A 15,924-nucleotide genomic window follows, 5' to 3' on the forward strand; every position below is an offset into this window, starting at 1 on the left:
TGGTGCTTGGGGAAACATTTCCCCACGTCACCTTTTAGGGGAAACTCGGGGAAACACATGGGGAAATGTTTCCCCAGTGTGGGGGATGCATTTCCCCAAAAGGGGGACATTTGGGAGCCCCCATCCCCCAAAACCTGGGTGTCTACCCTCAGATTTTTGCCCAACAACCCATGAAGATAGAACAAACATAGGGGATAGAGATTTGAGGGGCTTGTGGCCTTGGTAATTAATGTTAGTATTATTTTTATTTTTATAATTTTAGAGACGGGACCTCTATTTTGGGGACCCTGATGGTCCCCTCTCCTCCCTGAACTGCCCTAAAATTTGGGGGTGCTTCTACACATTACCCTTGTGTGTCTTCCCTCCCGCGATCTCCCATCCCAGAAACTTGGCGGAACGTAATGTTTCATACCTGAACCACCCAAAAATGCAGAAATGGGTATGAAACGCCTTGGAAACATTGTTGATCATATTGTACGATGTAACTCAAATACCTATCTAATAAATCAATATTCAGTCAGTTATGCTTACATAAGTCTATCAAATAGACTCTATGGCTATAATATGTGACAAAATGACACCTAAGTCCTAATTATGAACATTATATCTAACATCCTCCCATAACGGTCATATTACATAAAATTGGTTGTTCCAAAACATGAACAAAATCTTTGGACCAAGCAAGACATCTGCAGCCCACTTGAAAGTGAAATTTTCAATCAGAAACTAGAAGTGAACTGTATCTGACAAGGCTGATGAAGATCAAGTCATGTCACCATCCTTTTGTTTGACCATTGATTCCCTAGTTGGACAAGAACCAATGTTGGCTGAATAGTTAGATTCATTGATGTAGGACATGGTTTGTTCATCAAACTCACTTCCTCCACAACTTGCCAGCTCAACATATCAAAGTTTTTCTTTTGCATCTCTGAGGGCTTCACTGCTTCATCTGCTTCTTCTCTACGTAAATTTTTCTTTTGCATCTCTGAGGGCTTCACTGCTTCTTCTCTTTGTAAAAATCAACAGATAAAACATAATGAGTCTGTGTCTTACTTTCTTGTCAGTCCAGATTATCTCCTGTAACCATCAACTTTGCTTCACCATTCACCAGTGTAAATAATCCTTGTTCTTCCACACCCATACCAAATATCTTTTTTCTCTTTTTTGTCAACAATAAAATACATATTTTTTACTGGAGACTACATTTAAGAGTGGGCTATGTTTCATGATTCAACTAATGGAAAATAGTTTTTTTCTACAAATTAGAGACATAGTAGACATTCTTATATAATAACCTCTTACCTCTCATCTGAACAAGCACACTTTCCTTGCCTTCCAACTCTGTTCTTCTTCACCACTCAAGAAAGAAGCATCAAAATTGGATCTGTCCATTACAAAATCAGTATACCAATCTTGTTGATTAGTTAAATGCGATGATGCATAGAATGAATGTATCAGTCTGTCTTGTTCTCAAAGACTCCTTTATTGCCAGTCACAAAAACATAGAGTTCCGCACTTCCACCATGTATTGGCACTATTATACTCAGCAGTCTCACTGGCCTACCTTTGTGGTCATTTGTTGGATATGAATAAAATGATCTTATATTCTTCTTTATGTTCTGCTACAATGGCTTGATTCTTCCTAGATTGATCTTTGGGAGGCCCTTGGTTGTGCATTTTTCCCCTTAACCATTTTATATAAAGTTTGGCCTTATGCCCTATCTTGCCACAGTAAAAATATTTAATACATTTTCCAGGTCTTTTGGTGCTGATTTGTTGCTAACCTTTGTGTATTCCATGCTCAACCACTGGCAGGCTGCACCTTGCTCGTTACATGTTCTTGCATCATGGAGTGTGTTATCACCCAAAAATTCTCGAAAACTTGAACAGTTTACATTTGTTCCTAAGTCATAATGTTAGATGGTGGTTAAGTCACTTTTATGGTTTTTAGAGTCTAAGTCATAGGGTTAGAGTCTCATTTCCATCATCAAATAAAGTTCAACAACCTTGTTTTACACTTTGAGTCCCATATCATGTTTTGAAAGTCATATGTTTAGCCATTTTGAAAAAAAATTGAAATTAGCTACGAATCCATGTTTTTGTAGCGCAAACAGTGTAAAAACCCAGTTTTGTGCGACGAAATCACTGAAGTAGCCTTTTTCAGCAGAAAAACTGTTTTAAGTAGTCAACTTCCAGAAGGTCTCTTGAGCAACTGAAAGCATATTTTGGAAAACTGAAAGAGGTTTTTATTCCTAACATACTGAACTACAAAAACCTCTTTCAGTTTCTTCAAATTCATTATGATCTGGGAGAAATGGATGACCCAACTTGCGCTACGAAACTGCTGTAGGTGCAGTTTTTCAGAAATCAGAATTTTCCAGTTTACACCTGATATTCAAAGACAGTTTTTGGGCAGTAGGAAAGGTATTGCAAAAAACCAAGAGAGGTTTTTGTTCAACACAGAGTGGTCTACAAAAGCCTCCTTCCGTTTTGCAAAATACATTTTTGACGAGGAGAAAAAAGCTGTGTCCTAACATCTATTTTTCAGCCAAAACAGAGCAGGGGATAGTTTCCTAGTTTTCAGGGCAGATGAAGGAGAAGCTATTGAAGGCCAGCTGGGGCGTTATGGACATCACCAAGGTTGAAGTTAAGGAGGAGCAACTGTCAAAAATCGAATTAATTCATAGGTTAGGTTGTTACTATCATTAAAGGAGTTGTACTCCTAATTGTATTAGGACTCTAGGACTGTTAGTTAACTGTCTCTTGTAATTAATAGTCTGTTTAGGTTTGAATAGGTGTCAGGTCAAGCAAATTCGAATTCCCCTCATGTTGGAGGGAGGAATCCAAGATTGTAATGAAAAATCTATAAAGGACAAGAGGTGGAAGGCCTCAAGGTTGGAAATTTTCAGAGAAAACACTCATATTGTGTCATTGTAGAAGATTATGTTTTTATGAATACAGACTTTGGCTTTACTTCTCAGGATTTAGAAAGAGTTCAATGGTGGCTTGTTTTATGTTTGTCCTCATTTCCTTATTTGCAGTGGTATGAATGTATGATACTTAGAACTCATTGGCAATGCTCTAACTTCCTTCATGCATTTGTAGACTGTGTTTCCTACATCTTTCTATGTGTTAACTGATACATTGAACTTTTGATGCCCTGACTTCCATGTTCAGCTAATATTGTTGTCATACTAAGCATTTTTTGACTCCATAAGCTCAATGGATGTTTATTGACTGTGTTTCAACCATTTACACTCCTTCATTCGTTTCATAGAGTTAGCCATCTAATCCATTATCAAAATCTTTAACCTAGTGAGAGAGCCCTCTCAGGTTGAGGAGGCTAAGCCTCAGCCAAAAGTTGGTTTGAAACAGTTACTCAAGGTCTACCTGATCAACAACTTGTCAGGGTTAGGTTTTGTGATAACAGAGTGTCTGTGTTTCTGTTGGCATAGTGGCTTTCTGTTCAGATGTTTCTATTATTGTGCACAATGGTTGACCCTTTTAACCATTGTTTTAAAAACTGGAATTGGATTGAACCAGATTCAATGAATTGGTTTTTAAAAAATTACAAAAAATGATTAATTTTTATTGATTTTTTTTTAAAGATTCTGAACAATGATTCCAAATCATTAGAAGACAAAATATGCAAAGTTTGCTCCTCTATATACCATGTAAGGCTGAATATATCAAATTGGCACCAAGTGCAATACATATCAATAACAAAATACATAATCAATGAATTTCTAAATGGCCTCAAGAGTCCAAAAACCATTGCCCAAGCTACTGGGTCACTGGCCTACTACAAGTCAGTGATCAACATGATTTTTTTCAAACTCATTGCCACTACTAAAAATGGGATCATTGGAAGGAGCTACGTAAACATAATATGGCTCAGAGTCTTCAGACCCCTCAGATTCCTCAACTTTTTAATATGGTAGAAAAAGCTTAACATGGCTAATCAATGATTTTGGTTTGAGTGAAGGGTTCATCTCCTCAACCTTATGATATGGTAGAGAAAGCGTAACATGGCTAACCAATGATTTGGTTTAAGTGAAGGGTACATTTTTTTAAAGGCCATGGAAGAGGAGTTCAACAATCAATACTATCAACATCAGAGGAGTTCAACAATCAATGCCATCAACATCAAGGTACATAAAGGGCTTGGTGCTCTTGATTAAATGCCAATCCTGTATCCTCATAGATAATAGTATTCAATGAAAATGTTGTAATCAAACCAATCCTAAAATCTTGAAAACTGTTAAAGTTTGCTTTATTTTGAGTGGGATATGAAATTGTACTCTCTCCATATAAGTTTGAATTTTGAAAAGGTTGAAACCACTCTCAAATATCTTGAAACAATCAATGATAATGTTAAAAACTAAAGTAAAAGGATAAAGGAAATGTAAAAGATTAGAAGGAAAGATAAAAGAAATGTTAACTGTAAAGGATAAAAAGGAATGATAAATGAAATGCTTAACATTACCATTGATTGCCAATATTATTAGGCTTTAGGAGTTAGATTTTTTGTTTAGGGTTTACGAGTCAGGTTTTTATGGCGTGACTGCTTCAAGATGGGAGTCAGGACTAGCCAGTTTGGATTGGTTTGGTACCAAACTGGTCCTTCGATCAGGTTGGTGGCCAATTTGACACCTAGCCCTATCCATCCCACTAGTATGACCAGTTCTGGTTTAAATCAGACTAGTTTTTAAAACACTGCTTCCAATTGTTCTTGAGGTTGGCTTGATTGTGTCACACTTGTAGATGCTCATGTTGTCTCCTCTGTGACAAATCCACTCTTTCTCGACCTGAACACACCCTTCTATGGCACTATTATGAGTTTCAATGTGCCCTCTTCCATGTCCAAACTCCTGTTCATGAAATCCACCCTTCAGTTGCCTCCTCCCACTGCCATGGGTTTGCAATCAATGTTGGCCTAAAATTTTCAACTTTAGATTGAGCATCACATGTGGCTAAAACTCATGAAATCAAAACCTCTTTCTATTAAAATTTGGCAGCTTAGGGATGAATTTCTCTTAGAAGAAATCATATATTTTAGTTCTGTTTGAATCACCTATAATAAAATTTCATTTATGATAATTCTAATATGACTTTCCAAGAATAGTAAGTCACATCTCAATTTGGAAGTGACTTTCCAAATATAGAAAGTCATGTCTAAATGATCAAGGATGATCTCGACATATGGAATCCACTTTAAAATCAAATCAATAATGATTATACAAGTCAAGAATTAATATTTTTATCTTTACTAGTATTATTATTATTATGATACTATTATTTATAAAATAGTCTAAAGTCATTCACTTTTAATGGATTAATAAAAACGAATTCTCTCATGGAATAAGTAAATTAAATTGAGAATCTCATACTTAGCAAATTGAACCTCTCTCTTGGAATAAAATAGTAACTCCTCACTTAAGAGAATGTAACTCTTCCTCACTAATTCAATGTATGGCAAAAGTGTAACTCCTTATTAAATTAACTTGTAGCTCCCCCATTCAATTCGATTTGTAACTCACCGAATATTCTCTCATGTCTAAGTGTAACTCTTTCTCTCACTAATTCGAATTGTAAATCCTCAAGACAAGTGTACCTCTCTCTCTCTAATCTTGTGATGAGTTACACTTCTCTTCAAGTAACTCCTCCCTCATGGAATTCAATTCTCTTATTATTGGCTCAATGCATAAATTCATTTTGTAACTCCTTTCCTTTCTCATCTATTTAGGCAAGAACAAGTGAGACTTGAGTGTAGTATGTTCATTGTGAAGGAGAGTAAGTGTTGAGTATGTGCAAGAGAAGTGTGAGAACTAGTGAAGAGCAAGAGCAAGGGAAGAGCTGGAACAAGTGTGAAGGCCATGATCTGATCAAGAGAAGGAGGAGATTTTCAAGCAAAGAGAAAGTGCACTTCAACTACAAGTTGATCAGACATTGGTGACTTTATTCATTCTCATTCTCTCTTACTCTCTCTCTTTCTCTGTACTTTGTTGAACAATTGAAGAAATCGAATAGAAGAATCTTTTGGGTTTTCCCTTGAGGGGTTTTGCCTTGGTCATTGGACCAAAATCTCAGTGTCTCATTTGTGCTTGTTTGCCTTCTTATGATCCTTAAGTTTATGTTCTATCTATAATTATCGATCTAAAAAGTTTTGGAGAAGAAATTTTCATTCTAAGTAATTGCAACAACATAGAACATTCAGTTTTCTGCAAAGTACATGCAGTTTTTTACAAAGTACATTCAACTTTTTTGCAAAGTATTCAGTTCCATTCAATTTTTTGCAAATTACATTTAGTTTTCTGCATAGAACATTCAATTTTATGCAAAGAATTTTTAAATTTTTGCATAGAACTTTCAGATTTTAACATGGTATCGTAGGCTTGGTGACAACAAGTCCAAGGAGACCAAAGATCACCTAAAGAGACCCCATTTGCTGCCAAAGTTTTTTTTGATCAAGATGACTTCGTCCTACTTCAAGGTAGAGGAGAAGCTAAATGATGCTTCAAACTTTGGTCCATGGAAAGCAAGGCTAGATATCACTCTTGAAGAACACGAAGTTTTGGAGTATGTTGAAGGCACAATAGCTGATCCACTAGAGAATTCAAGTGTTGTTGTCAAATCCAAACATAAAAAGAGTGAAATCAAAGCTAGAAAAATTATCCTTGATTCTCTTAATGATCATCTCATTACTTATGTTTCTAGTTTGAAGAAAGCTAAAGACATGTCTGAAAAACTAGTTGGCATGTTTGCAGTTAGTAACTTGAACCAGATTATTGCTTTGAAGAATCAACTGAAGGACAACAAGATGAACAAAGGAGAAATGGTTCAAGCATACTTCTTGAGAATGACCAAAATTAGGAATCAACTGTCAACAACTGGTAAAGTTGTACCTGACAAAGACATGATGTTGATTGTGCTTGGAGGTCTTTCTCATGTTTGGGAGACTTTTATCACTGCCATCAACAATATTAACACTATTTCCACATTTGATGAACTCCTTGAGAGGTGTATCCAAGAGGAGGCCAGAATGATCTCTAGAGGGAGAATTTCACATCATGAAGAAGGAGAATCTACTGCATTTTCAACATATGACAACAGAAAGAAAGGTAATAAAAAGAAATCTGCTTTCAAATTAAATAAAGGGAATCTAGACATGTCAAAAGTTAGATGCTTTAACTGTCAAAAGTGTTCGACATTGGATAAACCAATGCTCCCTTGTGTTTCGCGACATGGACTGACTGCCTCTCATAGATCTTTATCTCTGGTGATGCGATCGTTGAATAACACTTACGTGTTTTGGTCTAACGACAATCGTGATTCTCAACAAGTGGTATCAAAGCGTAGGTCACGAGTTCGAAAGAAACCACTGTGCCATACAATCCACAACAAAATGGCGAGCTTGAGAGGAAGAATAAAACCATCATGGAAGCAGTCAGAGCCATGCTGCATGATAAAAAACTAGCAAAGTTTTTGTGGGGAGAAGTTGCAAATACTACTGTTTATGTGCAAAACAAAACTCCTCATTAGGCCTTAGACAATAAGACTCCTGAAGAAGTCTTCACTTCTAAAAGGCTTGAAGTGAGTCATTTGAGAATCTTTGGCTGTCCTGTGTACTTCCATGTGCCGAAAGAGAAAATGAACAAACTAGAAGCTTCAAGTAAGAAATATATGTTTGTTGGTTATTGTGATAATTCAAAAACTTATAGAATTTATGTACTTGGTCAAAGAACTACAGAGTTTAGCAAAGACGTAACATTTGTTGAAGATACAACTCTTGGAAAAGCTAGAGACTCTCCTCTTACGATTGTTGAAAGACAAGCTGTTAATGAAAAAGAGCTTGCATTTGAGTTTGAACTGGAACTTGAGAATGAACTTGCTGATAATCCAGTGGGTTCCATGGATCGTCTAGATCCTCCATTTCATGATCCTCATACCAGAAAGAGACCACTATGTCTTCGAGATACCTTGCAAGATGTTGAACAACATGCTGCCCCAAAAGGAACTTTAAGAGAAAATAAGAAGTCAAGTCGAGGGTATGTTGCTGCCATGAGCAACATCATTCAGGCATAACCATGTCCCTTTGAAGAAGCTGCAAAAGAACAAATCTGGAAAGATGCCATCACTGAAGAATATGAGTCCATCATCCAAAATGATGTCTGGGAAGTGGTTCGTAGACCTCAAGGTAAATCTGTTGTCACTTCCAAATGGTTGTTTAAAATAAAACACAGTGCAGATGGTAGTATTGAAAAATATAAGGCTAGATTTGTAGCTAGAGGTTTCTCTCAGAAAGAGGGAATAGATTATTATGAGATTTTTGCATTTGTAGCTCGATTTACTACTATTCGATTTTTTGTTGCCTAAGCTACTAGCCAGGAATGGAATCTTCACCAAATGGATGTGAAAACTGCTTTCTTGCATGGCTTCCTCAAGGAAGAGGTATTTGCGGAACAACCACAAGGCATTGAACAACATGACAGGGAAACTCAGGTATGCAGACTAAAAAAAACCTTATATGGGCTGAAGCAAGCTCCAAGAGCTTGGTATGCTCGCATTGATAACTACCTAATAAAGCTTGGTTTCACAAGAAGTAGTGCAGACCCAAACCTCTACTTCAAGACAGTCCAAGGTATACCTTTGATTTTGGTATTGTATGTTGATGATTTATTCTTGACGGGAGGAGAACCTCTTATCCTCCAATGTAAGAGGGAGTTAGCTTCTGAATTTGAAATAAAAGACCTTGGTTTGATGCATTACTTTCTAGGTCTAGAGGTCTGGCAAAGGCTTGGTGAAATTTATCTTTCTCAAGGAAAATATGTTGTTAAGCTTCTTGAAAGATTTGCTATGGTAGAATGTAAGTCCATGCATACTCCTATGGAAATGAACTTTAAGAAATTATGTGGCAAAGTTGCAGGACCTTGTCTAGCAAATCCCATAGAGTATAAACAACTCAGTGATGCTTTGATGTTTTTGGTAAATAGTAGGCCTGACATATGCTTTGTTGTAAACACTTTCAGTCAACATATGATTGATCCCTTTCGTGCCCACTGGATTGCTGCAAAACATGTACTTATGTTGTTAAGCTTCTTGAAAGATTTGCTATGGTAAAATGTAAGTCCATGCATACTCCTATGGAAATGAACTTTAAGAAATTACGTGGCAAAGTTGCAGGGCCTAGTTTAGCAAATCCCACACAGTATAAACAACTCAATGATGCTTTGATGTGTTGGTAAATAGTAGGCCTGACATATGCTTTACTGTAAACACTTTAAGTCAACATATGATTGATCCCTTTCATGCCCACCGGATTGCTGCAAAACATGTACGCAAATACTTGCATGGAACTATCAATCTATGATTGGAATGCAATGCTAAAAATGTAAGGCTTCATGGATATATTGATGTTGATTGGGTTGGTAACTCTGTTGATAGAAAGATCACTTCTGGGTGTTGCTTTAGCTTGAGATTTGCCATGATCTCTTGGATAAGTAGAAATCAGAAGTTTGTTGCACTAAGTACAACTTGAGATGAGTACATTGTTGCTAGCATGGCTAGATGTGAGGCAGTTTGGCTGAGAAATCTTTTTGGGGAACTATTTGAGCAAGTTCCAAACACAACAATTATATAGTGATAATAAGAGTGGGATTCGTTTTGCAGAAAATCTTGTGTTTCATGATAGGTCCAAGCATATTGAGATTAAGTATCACTATATCCGGGATTTGGTGTAGAGAGGAGCAATGAGGCTCCAAATCTCCACTGATGATCAGATAGCTGACATTCTTACCAAGCCTTTATCGAAAGGAAAGTTATTGGTTTTTAGAGAGCATCTTGGACTTATGGACGTGACATTTTTGGGAAGCGGTCACAACCGATCGAGAACACTGAGCTGCCTTTCCCCCCTTGTTAGAGCTCACAGGAGTAGGGAATGATGCCAGAAAGTTCATGAGGAGGAGGGACCTCTTGTGTAGTGTGTGCCACAAGAATAGGCCTCAGTATGCGTTCAACCCATAGTTTGGGACATGGGAAGAGCTACCTATCTGGCCAATAGGTGTAGTGAGACTTGTCTAGGATGCAGGTGTTCCACCACTTGACATTTAATGAAACTTGGTTATGTTTGATTCTTGTCTGTGTGACTTGAGTCTTGTCCATGTGATGATCGTTTCCTTTCCAAATTTGTGTCTAGTGGATGATTCTTCTTTAGATTGCGACTTCATTGTTATAGATGTTATAGAGCAGAGTTGAACTGAGATGAACGAAAGAGATCAGAGGAAGCAGAAATTTTGATGCAGAATGAAATTCCTCCCTAGCTGAGAGATGAATTTCTCCTTGAACAATTTGGCAGCTCAGGGATGAATTTCTCCTTGAACAAATCATATCTTTAAGTTATGTTTGAATCATCTATAATAAAATTTTACTTCTGAAATTTTTTAATATGACTTTCCAAAAATAGTAGTCACATCTCAATTTGGAAGTGACTTTCCAAAAATAGAAAGTCATGTCTAAATGATCAACGTTGATCTCAACATATGGAATCCACTTTAAAATCAAATCAATCATGATTATACAAGTCAATAATTAATATTTTTATCCTTACTATTATTATTATTATTATTATGATAGTATTATTTATAAAATAGTCTAAAGTCATTCACTTTTAATGGATTAATAAAAACGAATTCTTTCATGGAATAAGTAAATTAAATTGAAAATCTTTTACTTGGAAAATTGAACCTCTCTTTGGAATACAGTATCTCCACACTTAAGAGAATGTAACTCTACCTCACTAATTCAATGTATGGCAAAAATGTAACTCCTTATTAAATGCACTTGTAACTCCATTCAATTCAATTTGTAACTCTCACCAAATATTGTTTCTTGTCTAAGTGTAACTCTCTCTCCCCCTCTCTCTCTCTCTAATTCGAATTGTAACTCCTCAAGACAAGTGTACCTCTCTCTCTAATCTTGGGATGACTTACACTTCTCAAGTAACTCCTCACTCATCAAATTTGATTCTCCTATTATTGGTTCAAAGCATGATTTCATTTTGTTACTCCTCTCCTATCTCATCTATTTAAGCAAGAACAAGTGAGAGTTGAGTGTAGCATGCTCATTGTGAAGAAGGAGAACAAGTGTTGAGTGTGTGCAAGAGAAGCGTGAAAACTAGTGAAGAGGAAGAGCAAGGGATGAACTGGAGCAAGTGTGAAGGACATGATCTGATCAAGAGGAGGAGATTTTCAAGCAAAGAGCAAGTGCACTTCAGCTGCAAGTTGATCAGACATTGGTGACTATTCATTCTCTCTCTCTCTTTGTACTCTGCTGAACAATTGAAGAAATCTAATAGAATAAGAATCATTTTTGTTTTCCCCTTGAGGGGTTTTGTCTTGGTCATTGGACCAAAATCTCAGTGTCTCATATTTGTGCTTGGTTGTCTTCATATGATCCTTAAGTTTATGTTCTATCTACAATTTCTGATCTAAAAAGTTTTGAAGAAGATTTACAATTGCTGATCTGATGTCTCAATACATAGTAAGAGGAGTGTATTACATAACTCCCAAATACCTAGCTATCTGATAACTCAAGATCCATTAAGTTATGTTTGCATCACTGTATTAGATGGACTATATAGAAGTCATTTATTGTGACTTTAAAACAGGACAAACATATGCCTAATTCCTAATTATGACCGTTATATTTAAAAATATATTGTTTCAAGTGGTTGTCTCTCATATTGAAAAGAGGTATGTGACCTCATAGCTAGCAGCGGATTTTCGGGATGGGTTATAATTACTAAGGAATTCTATGAGGAATTCCAAGATACCACATAACCATTCTCTGCTTTTAGGTTGTTTCTTTGAGTGCGTATTAATATACATTTGGATGTTCATAAAACAAAGTAATACTAACAATACGAGGTAATACTAACCTAGTGACATCTATATATCATGCCCAAACTGGTTATTAGAGTTTATATTGAATAGGCTTATGATGGTTTTAAGCATATGGGTTAAAGTTGAAGACCGAGAAATCAGTTTAATAAAACACTAGCAAGTGGTAGGTAGCTTATGTGTTTTGTTTGTTACTAAATTTAGTTAAATGTATGCTTTCCAGATGTATACATTGAGTTGTGAAGGTCAATGTGTACGGGAATATTTTCAGGACAATGGTTTAATGTAAAACACAACTTGGCTTTTACTTTTACAGGCTTCTTGGGGATTTAATTTACCTAGATGTGTTGACATTAGAAGGTCGGAGTTACTGCATTACAGCACATACACGTGGCTTTTACATCAATGCCACAACTGGAAATATTTTGGAGCCCAGACCTGCGAAGCCTGCCCATGAATCAACCTCATTAGTTGGACTACTGCGCCAAATCAGTGACAAGTTTAAAAAAGGTTGCTGCTTTTTTGATAAGAATGGATATGCTCTAGTTATTGCATGCATGTTGAGAGTGATTTTGTATATGGTTTTATTTCTCTTTTCGATTTTGTATATGGTTCTATTTTCTCTTTTCTATTTTTGTTATATTTTATTGTTAAATTCAACTAAGCTAGTGAGTAAATTGTGTTCACAAGGAAGTAATTGATATGAAAGATTATCTTTGTAGGGTTTCGTGAAGTTCTGGAAAGGAGGGCCTCTGGGCATCCTTTCGAAAATGTACCAAGTTTGTTGCCACTGAATCCATGGCTTGGTGTTCATCCCCCCCCAGGTAAATGGCCTGCTCTTGAATATAAATTCTCCTTTTCTTTATGCATTGGCATGCTGTGACATTTTGTCTAGAAGCCATTTCTGCATCTGCAGGTTTCCTTCATGCTTTATTTTCTTGATTATATACTGTGTATATTACTGGAGGGTTTATGTTTATGTTGATTCTGTAATAATATCTTGTCAAATATGAAATTTCATCGAATTTTAATAAATTGTCACCTTCTTTTCTGTTAGATTATTCAAACTAATCTTTTGGAAAGTCACATTATTTACAGTCCATATACTATCCATTAGCATCTGTTGTTCATTTGACCAAAGCAAGGCATTGGCTCCATTCAACTAATACAATTTTCATGAAGTTGTGTACCATGCTTGGAAGGTGGAACGTGATTGGTCTAGTTGGAATTCTACTCAGCCAATATACGAAGTGATTTCAGTTCGTGGTTCAGTTGTAATAATATATGGTGACTAAGCATTGTCTATTGTTTTGGAAAGTAAGGTAGCATTGTCGGTCACCGTTAAAATGTGAGCCTTTCAATAGGTGTGTTTTTTTATTTGCATTCTACCATTAGATATTTTTTGTTCATTTGACTAAAGCAAGGCATTGCTTCTAACTATCTGAATAAGCTTCTTATAAAGATGTGCATTATTATGGGAAATTCTAGTTGCAATTCAATTTCTTGTTTGGAAGTAGGCAAGGAGACTATTTTTTTTATTTTTATTTTTAATTTTTCTATGTGGTTCATCGACTCTAGAGATCGGTGACTGCTACGTCCACAAAATATTTGTACCTGACAGATCCACCCGAAGGGATGACTTCCTGCTGGCTCAACCACAGAGCCTAACCCCGAGAGTGTTGAGATAATTGAACCCGTGATCTCTCAATAGCAAAGGTGCTTTTAACAACGGGGACTCTACCAATTGAGCTAACCCTCGGGGCTTGGGAATAGGCATTCATATACAGTAGCTAAGCATTTTCTATTGCTTTGCGGATAAGATAAGATATAATAATTTTATTAATGGCAACATGTTACCAAAATAATAGGTCTGTGGGACTAGAGAATATGAGATGTTACAATTATGATGCGGGAGAGTTGAGGCAACCCCTCAGCTAGAAAAGAAAAAAAAATACAAGTGTAAATAAAACTTACATGTAGCAAGTAAGAAAGGGTGAAAATTAAAAGGTAAACCCTAGAAAAGAGAGAAGTAATACTCAGAACTAAAGTAGAGTTGAATCTAGAGGTGGGAGTGGATCTATCCTTATCCTCATCAATCATTGTGAAACTACCAATGCAAAGCCTGATAATGCCCTCTTGGAGTGCTATGGGTTTGGGTGGTCTTGGTTAGAGCCTGAGAATGGTTAACAGAAGTTCGTCCAATATCTTCTGAGGTGGAAGAGAGAAAGCTAGTGATGGGCATCCTACTTGGTTGATCTGGGTTGGCTAGCTGTAACATTGTATTATACAATGTAATTTCAATGCTTGGTTGAAGAGTAAGCATGCATATTAGATGGAAGCTAAGCAATATCTGGTGACTTCACCTAGTAACATAGAATTGAGTGTTGCCTTTCAAATAAACAAGGCTTTTGATAAGTGCGTGTATCATGTAGAGGTGTTCCATAGAGGTGTGCGGAATTATTTTGGTTCCTATGTTACACATCTATGTGTCTTGTTGGTTGATTCTTTTTTCCTTCCAACGAGAAAATTGTGATTTCTATTCACAGAGAATGAAAATTACAATTTTCAGGTGCTTTCTGCATGTAGTAATCAAAACTGGAGCTAAAAAGACTGTCCCTTCAAGAAATGAAAGTCAGAAACGGTTTTCTCCCCCAACTTATATCATTTATAATTCTCCCAAAATTCTTTTAACAGTCCTTTAGACTCAGTTCTGCTTCAGATCATATTTAAAAACTTATTATAAACCAATGCTTTAAATTTTAGGTCTCTAAAAAGTTAAAACACAACACAATTTTGATTCTTAGTTTAGGATTAGAAATAGTGTTGCAAACATTGTGATATATTGCGATGTGTCTTAGCCAGTAATAATATTGCTTACAAAAATTGTAATATTTTCTGCTGCTGAAATTATCATGATAAAATACAAAAATCATGATTTTTTCTGGAAAAAATGTTGTTGATTTTTGGTAGCTGCGGTCGGGAATACTACAAGTAGGTACATGAAAAAGGAGGGAAATTTAAAATTAAATTTGGATTCAAATTGATCAAAGTCGGCCCCAATGTATAGATTGGGCCAACTGAAGGACGTGTCCCTTGGGCACCACAAGAACTATATAAATTGGCACTCGACCTCCTTCACTTGGAGACAATTCGGATCATCATCTACTATTCTTCTGATCAGGTATCCGAAGAAGAAGACTTCTGGGCAGAGTTTGAGAGGACCGAGGTTCAGCTTGTGCATTAGGAGGAGGCTGAAAAGCCTCAAGTCTGCATACTCTTGTTTCTGTGGGAGGGTGGAAGCCCTAGAGGAGGCTGAGAGCCTCAGTCTTGTTTCTTTGGAAGGGTTGAAGCCCTAGAGGAGGCCGAGAGCCTCAATCTTGTGAGCAGAAGGGACCGAGATAAGAAAAGGAAGGCCTCAGCATGTTCTGAGGTTAGGTCGCATTCTTAAATGGAGCCGAGAAACCTCAGACATTGAGCAGAGAAGGCCGAGCTGCCTCAGACCTGTGGAGAGGCCAGTGAGGCGGAGAAAGGGACTACTGTCAGTAAATTAGAGCTGTTGTTTGGCTAGTCTAGCCTAGGAAACTCCAAATTTTGACTTGAAAATCAGATTGTACTTTTGCTGAACTGAACATTTCTCCTAGAAAAATATTGCTGGGTTTTTTCCCGAGTTTGGGTTCCCAGGTGAAAATTGTCTCTCTTTTGTGCTTGGCTGTCTCTTTATGATCCTACTGTCATTATTGCATTACTGTTGATATTTTCTATGTTTAATTGCTTAATGATGGATGTGACATGAGTGAACTTGGCTAAAGAAATCATTGGAAAGTAAGTATCAGTTTAGAAGACCAGAATTCTCCTAGAACATCAACAATTGTGAGGCCATGGAAACTCTTGCTGACACTGTAGATAGTTGTCTCTATAACCAGAAATTTGACCGTTTAAACTTATTTTCAAAACAGAGTGGAGGGTTTGAGAGCAAAAGAAGTTCCAACCATTGTTCTTTGAACTAAGGACACAAAGTAAAGTGTTT

At 36.6% G+C, this 15,924-nt stretch overlaps 1 protein-coding gene across 2 annotated transcripts in view; it reads left to right on the forward strand.

Moving 5' to 3' along the window:
* Window positions 1-15,924, forward strand: part of NOXY38 (tetratricopeptide repeat (TPR)-containing protein) — a 317,852-nt gene that overhangs the window by 97,842 nt on the left and 204,086 nt on the right. For both annotated transcript variants that reach the window (XM_089459697.1, XM_089459698.1), the window contains exons 7-8: window positions 12,214-12,407; window positions 12,620-12,721. In XM_089459697.1, coding sequence (XP_089315823.1) covers window positions 12,214-12,407; window positions 12,620-12,721 — 296 coding nt within the window. The remainder of the gene's footprint in view (window positions 1-12,213; window positions 12,408-12,619; window positions 12,722-15,924) is intronic.

This window comes from Pinus tabuliformis, chromosome 7 (genome assembly GCF_031772625.1).
Source record: "Pinus tabuliformis cultivar Carrire ecotype Pingquan chromosome 7, CPIR1, whole genome shotgun sequence".
Lineage (NCBI taxonomy): Eukaryota > Viridiplantae > Streptophyta > Pinopsida > Pinales > Pinaceae > Pinus > Pinus tabuliformis.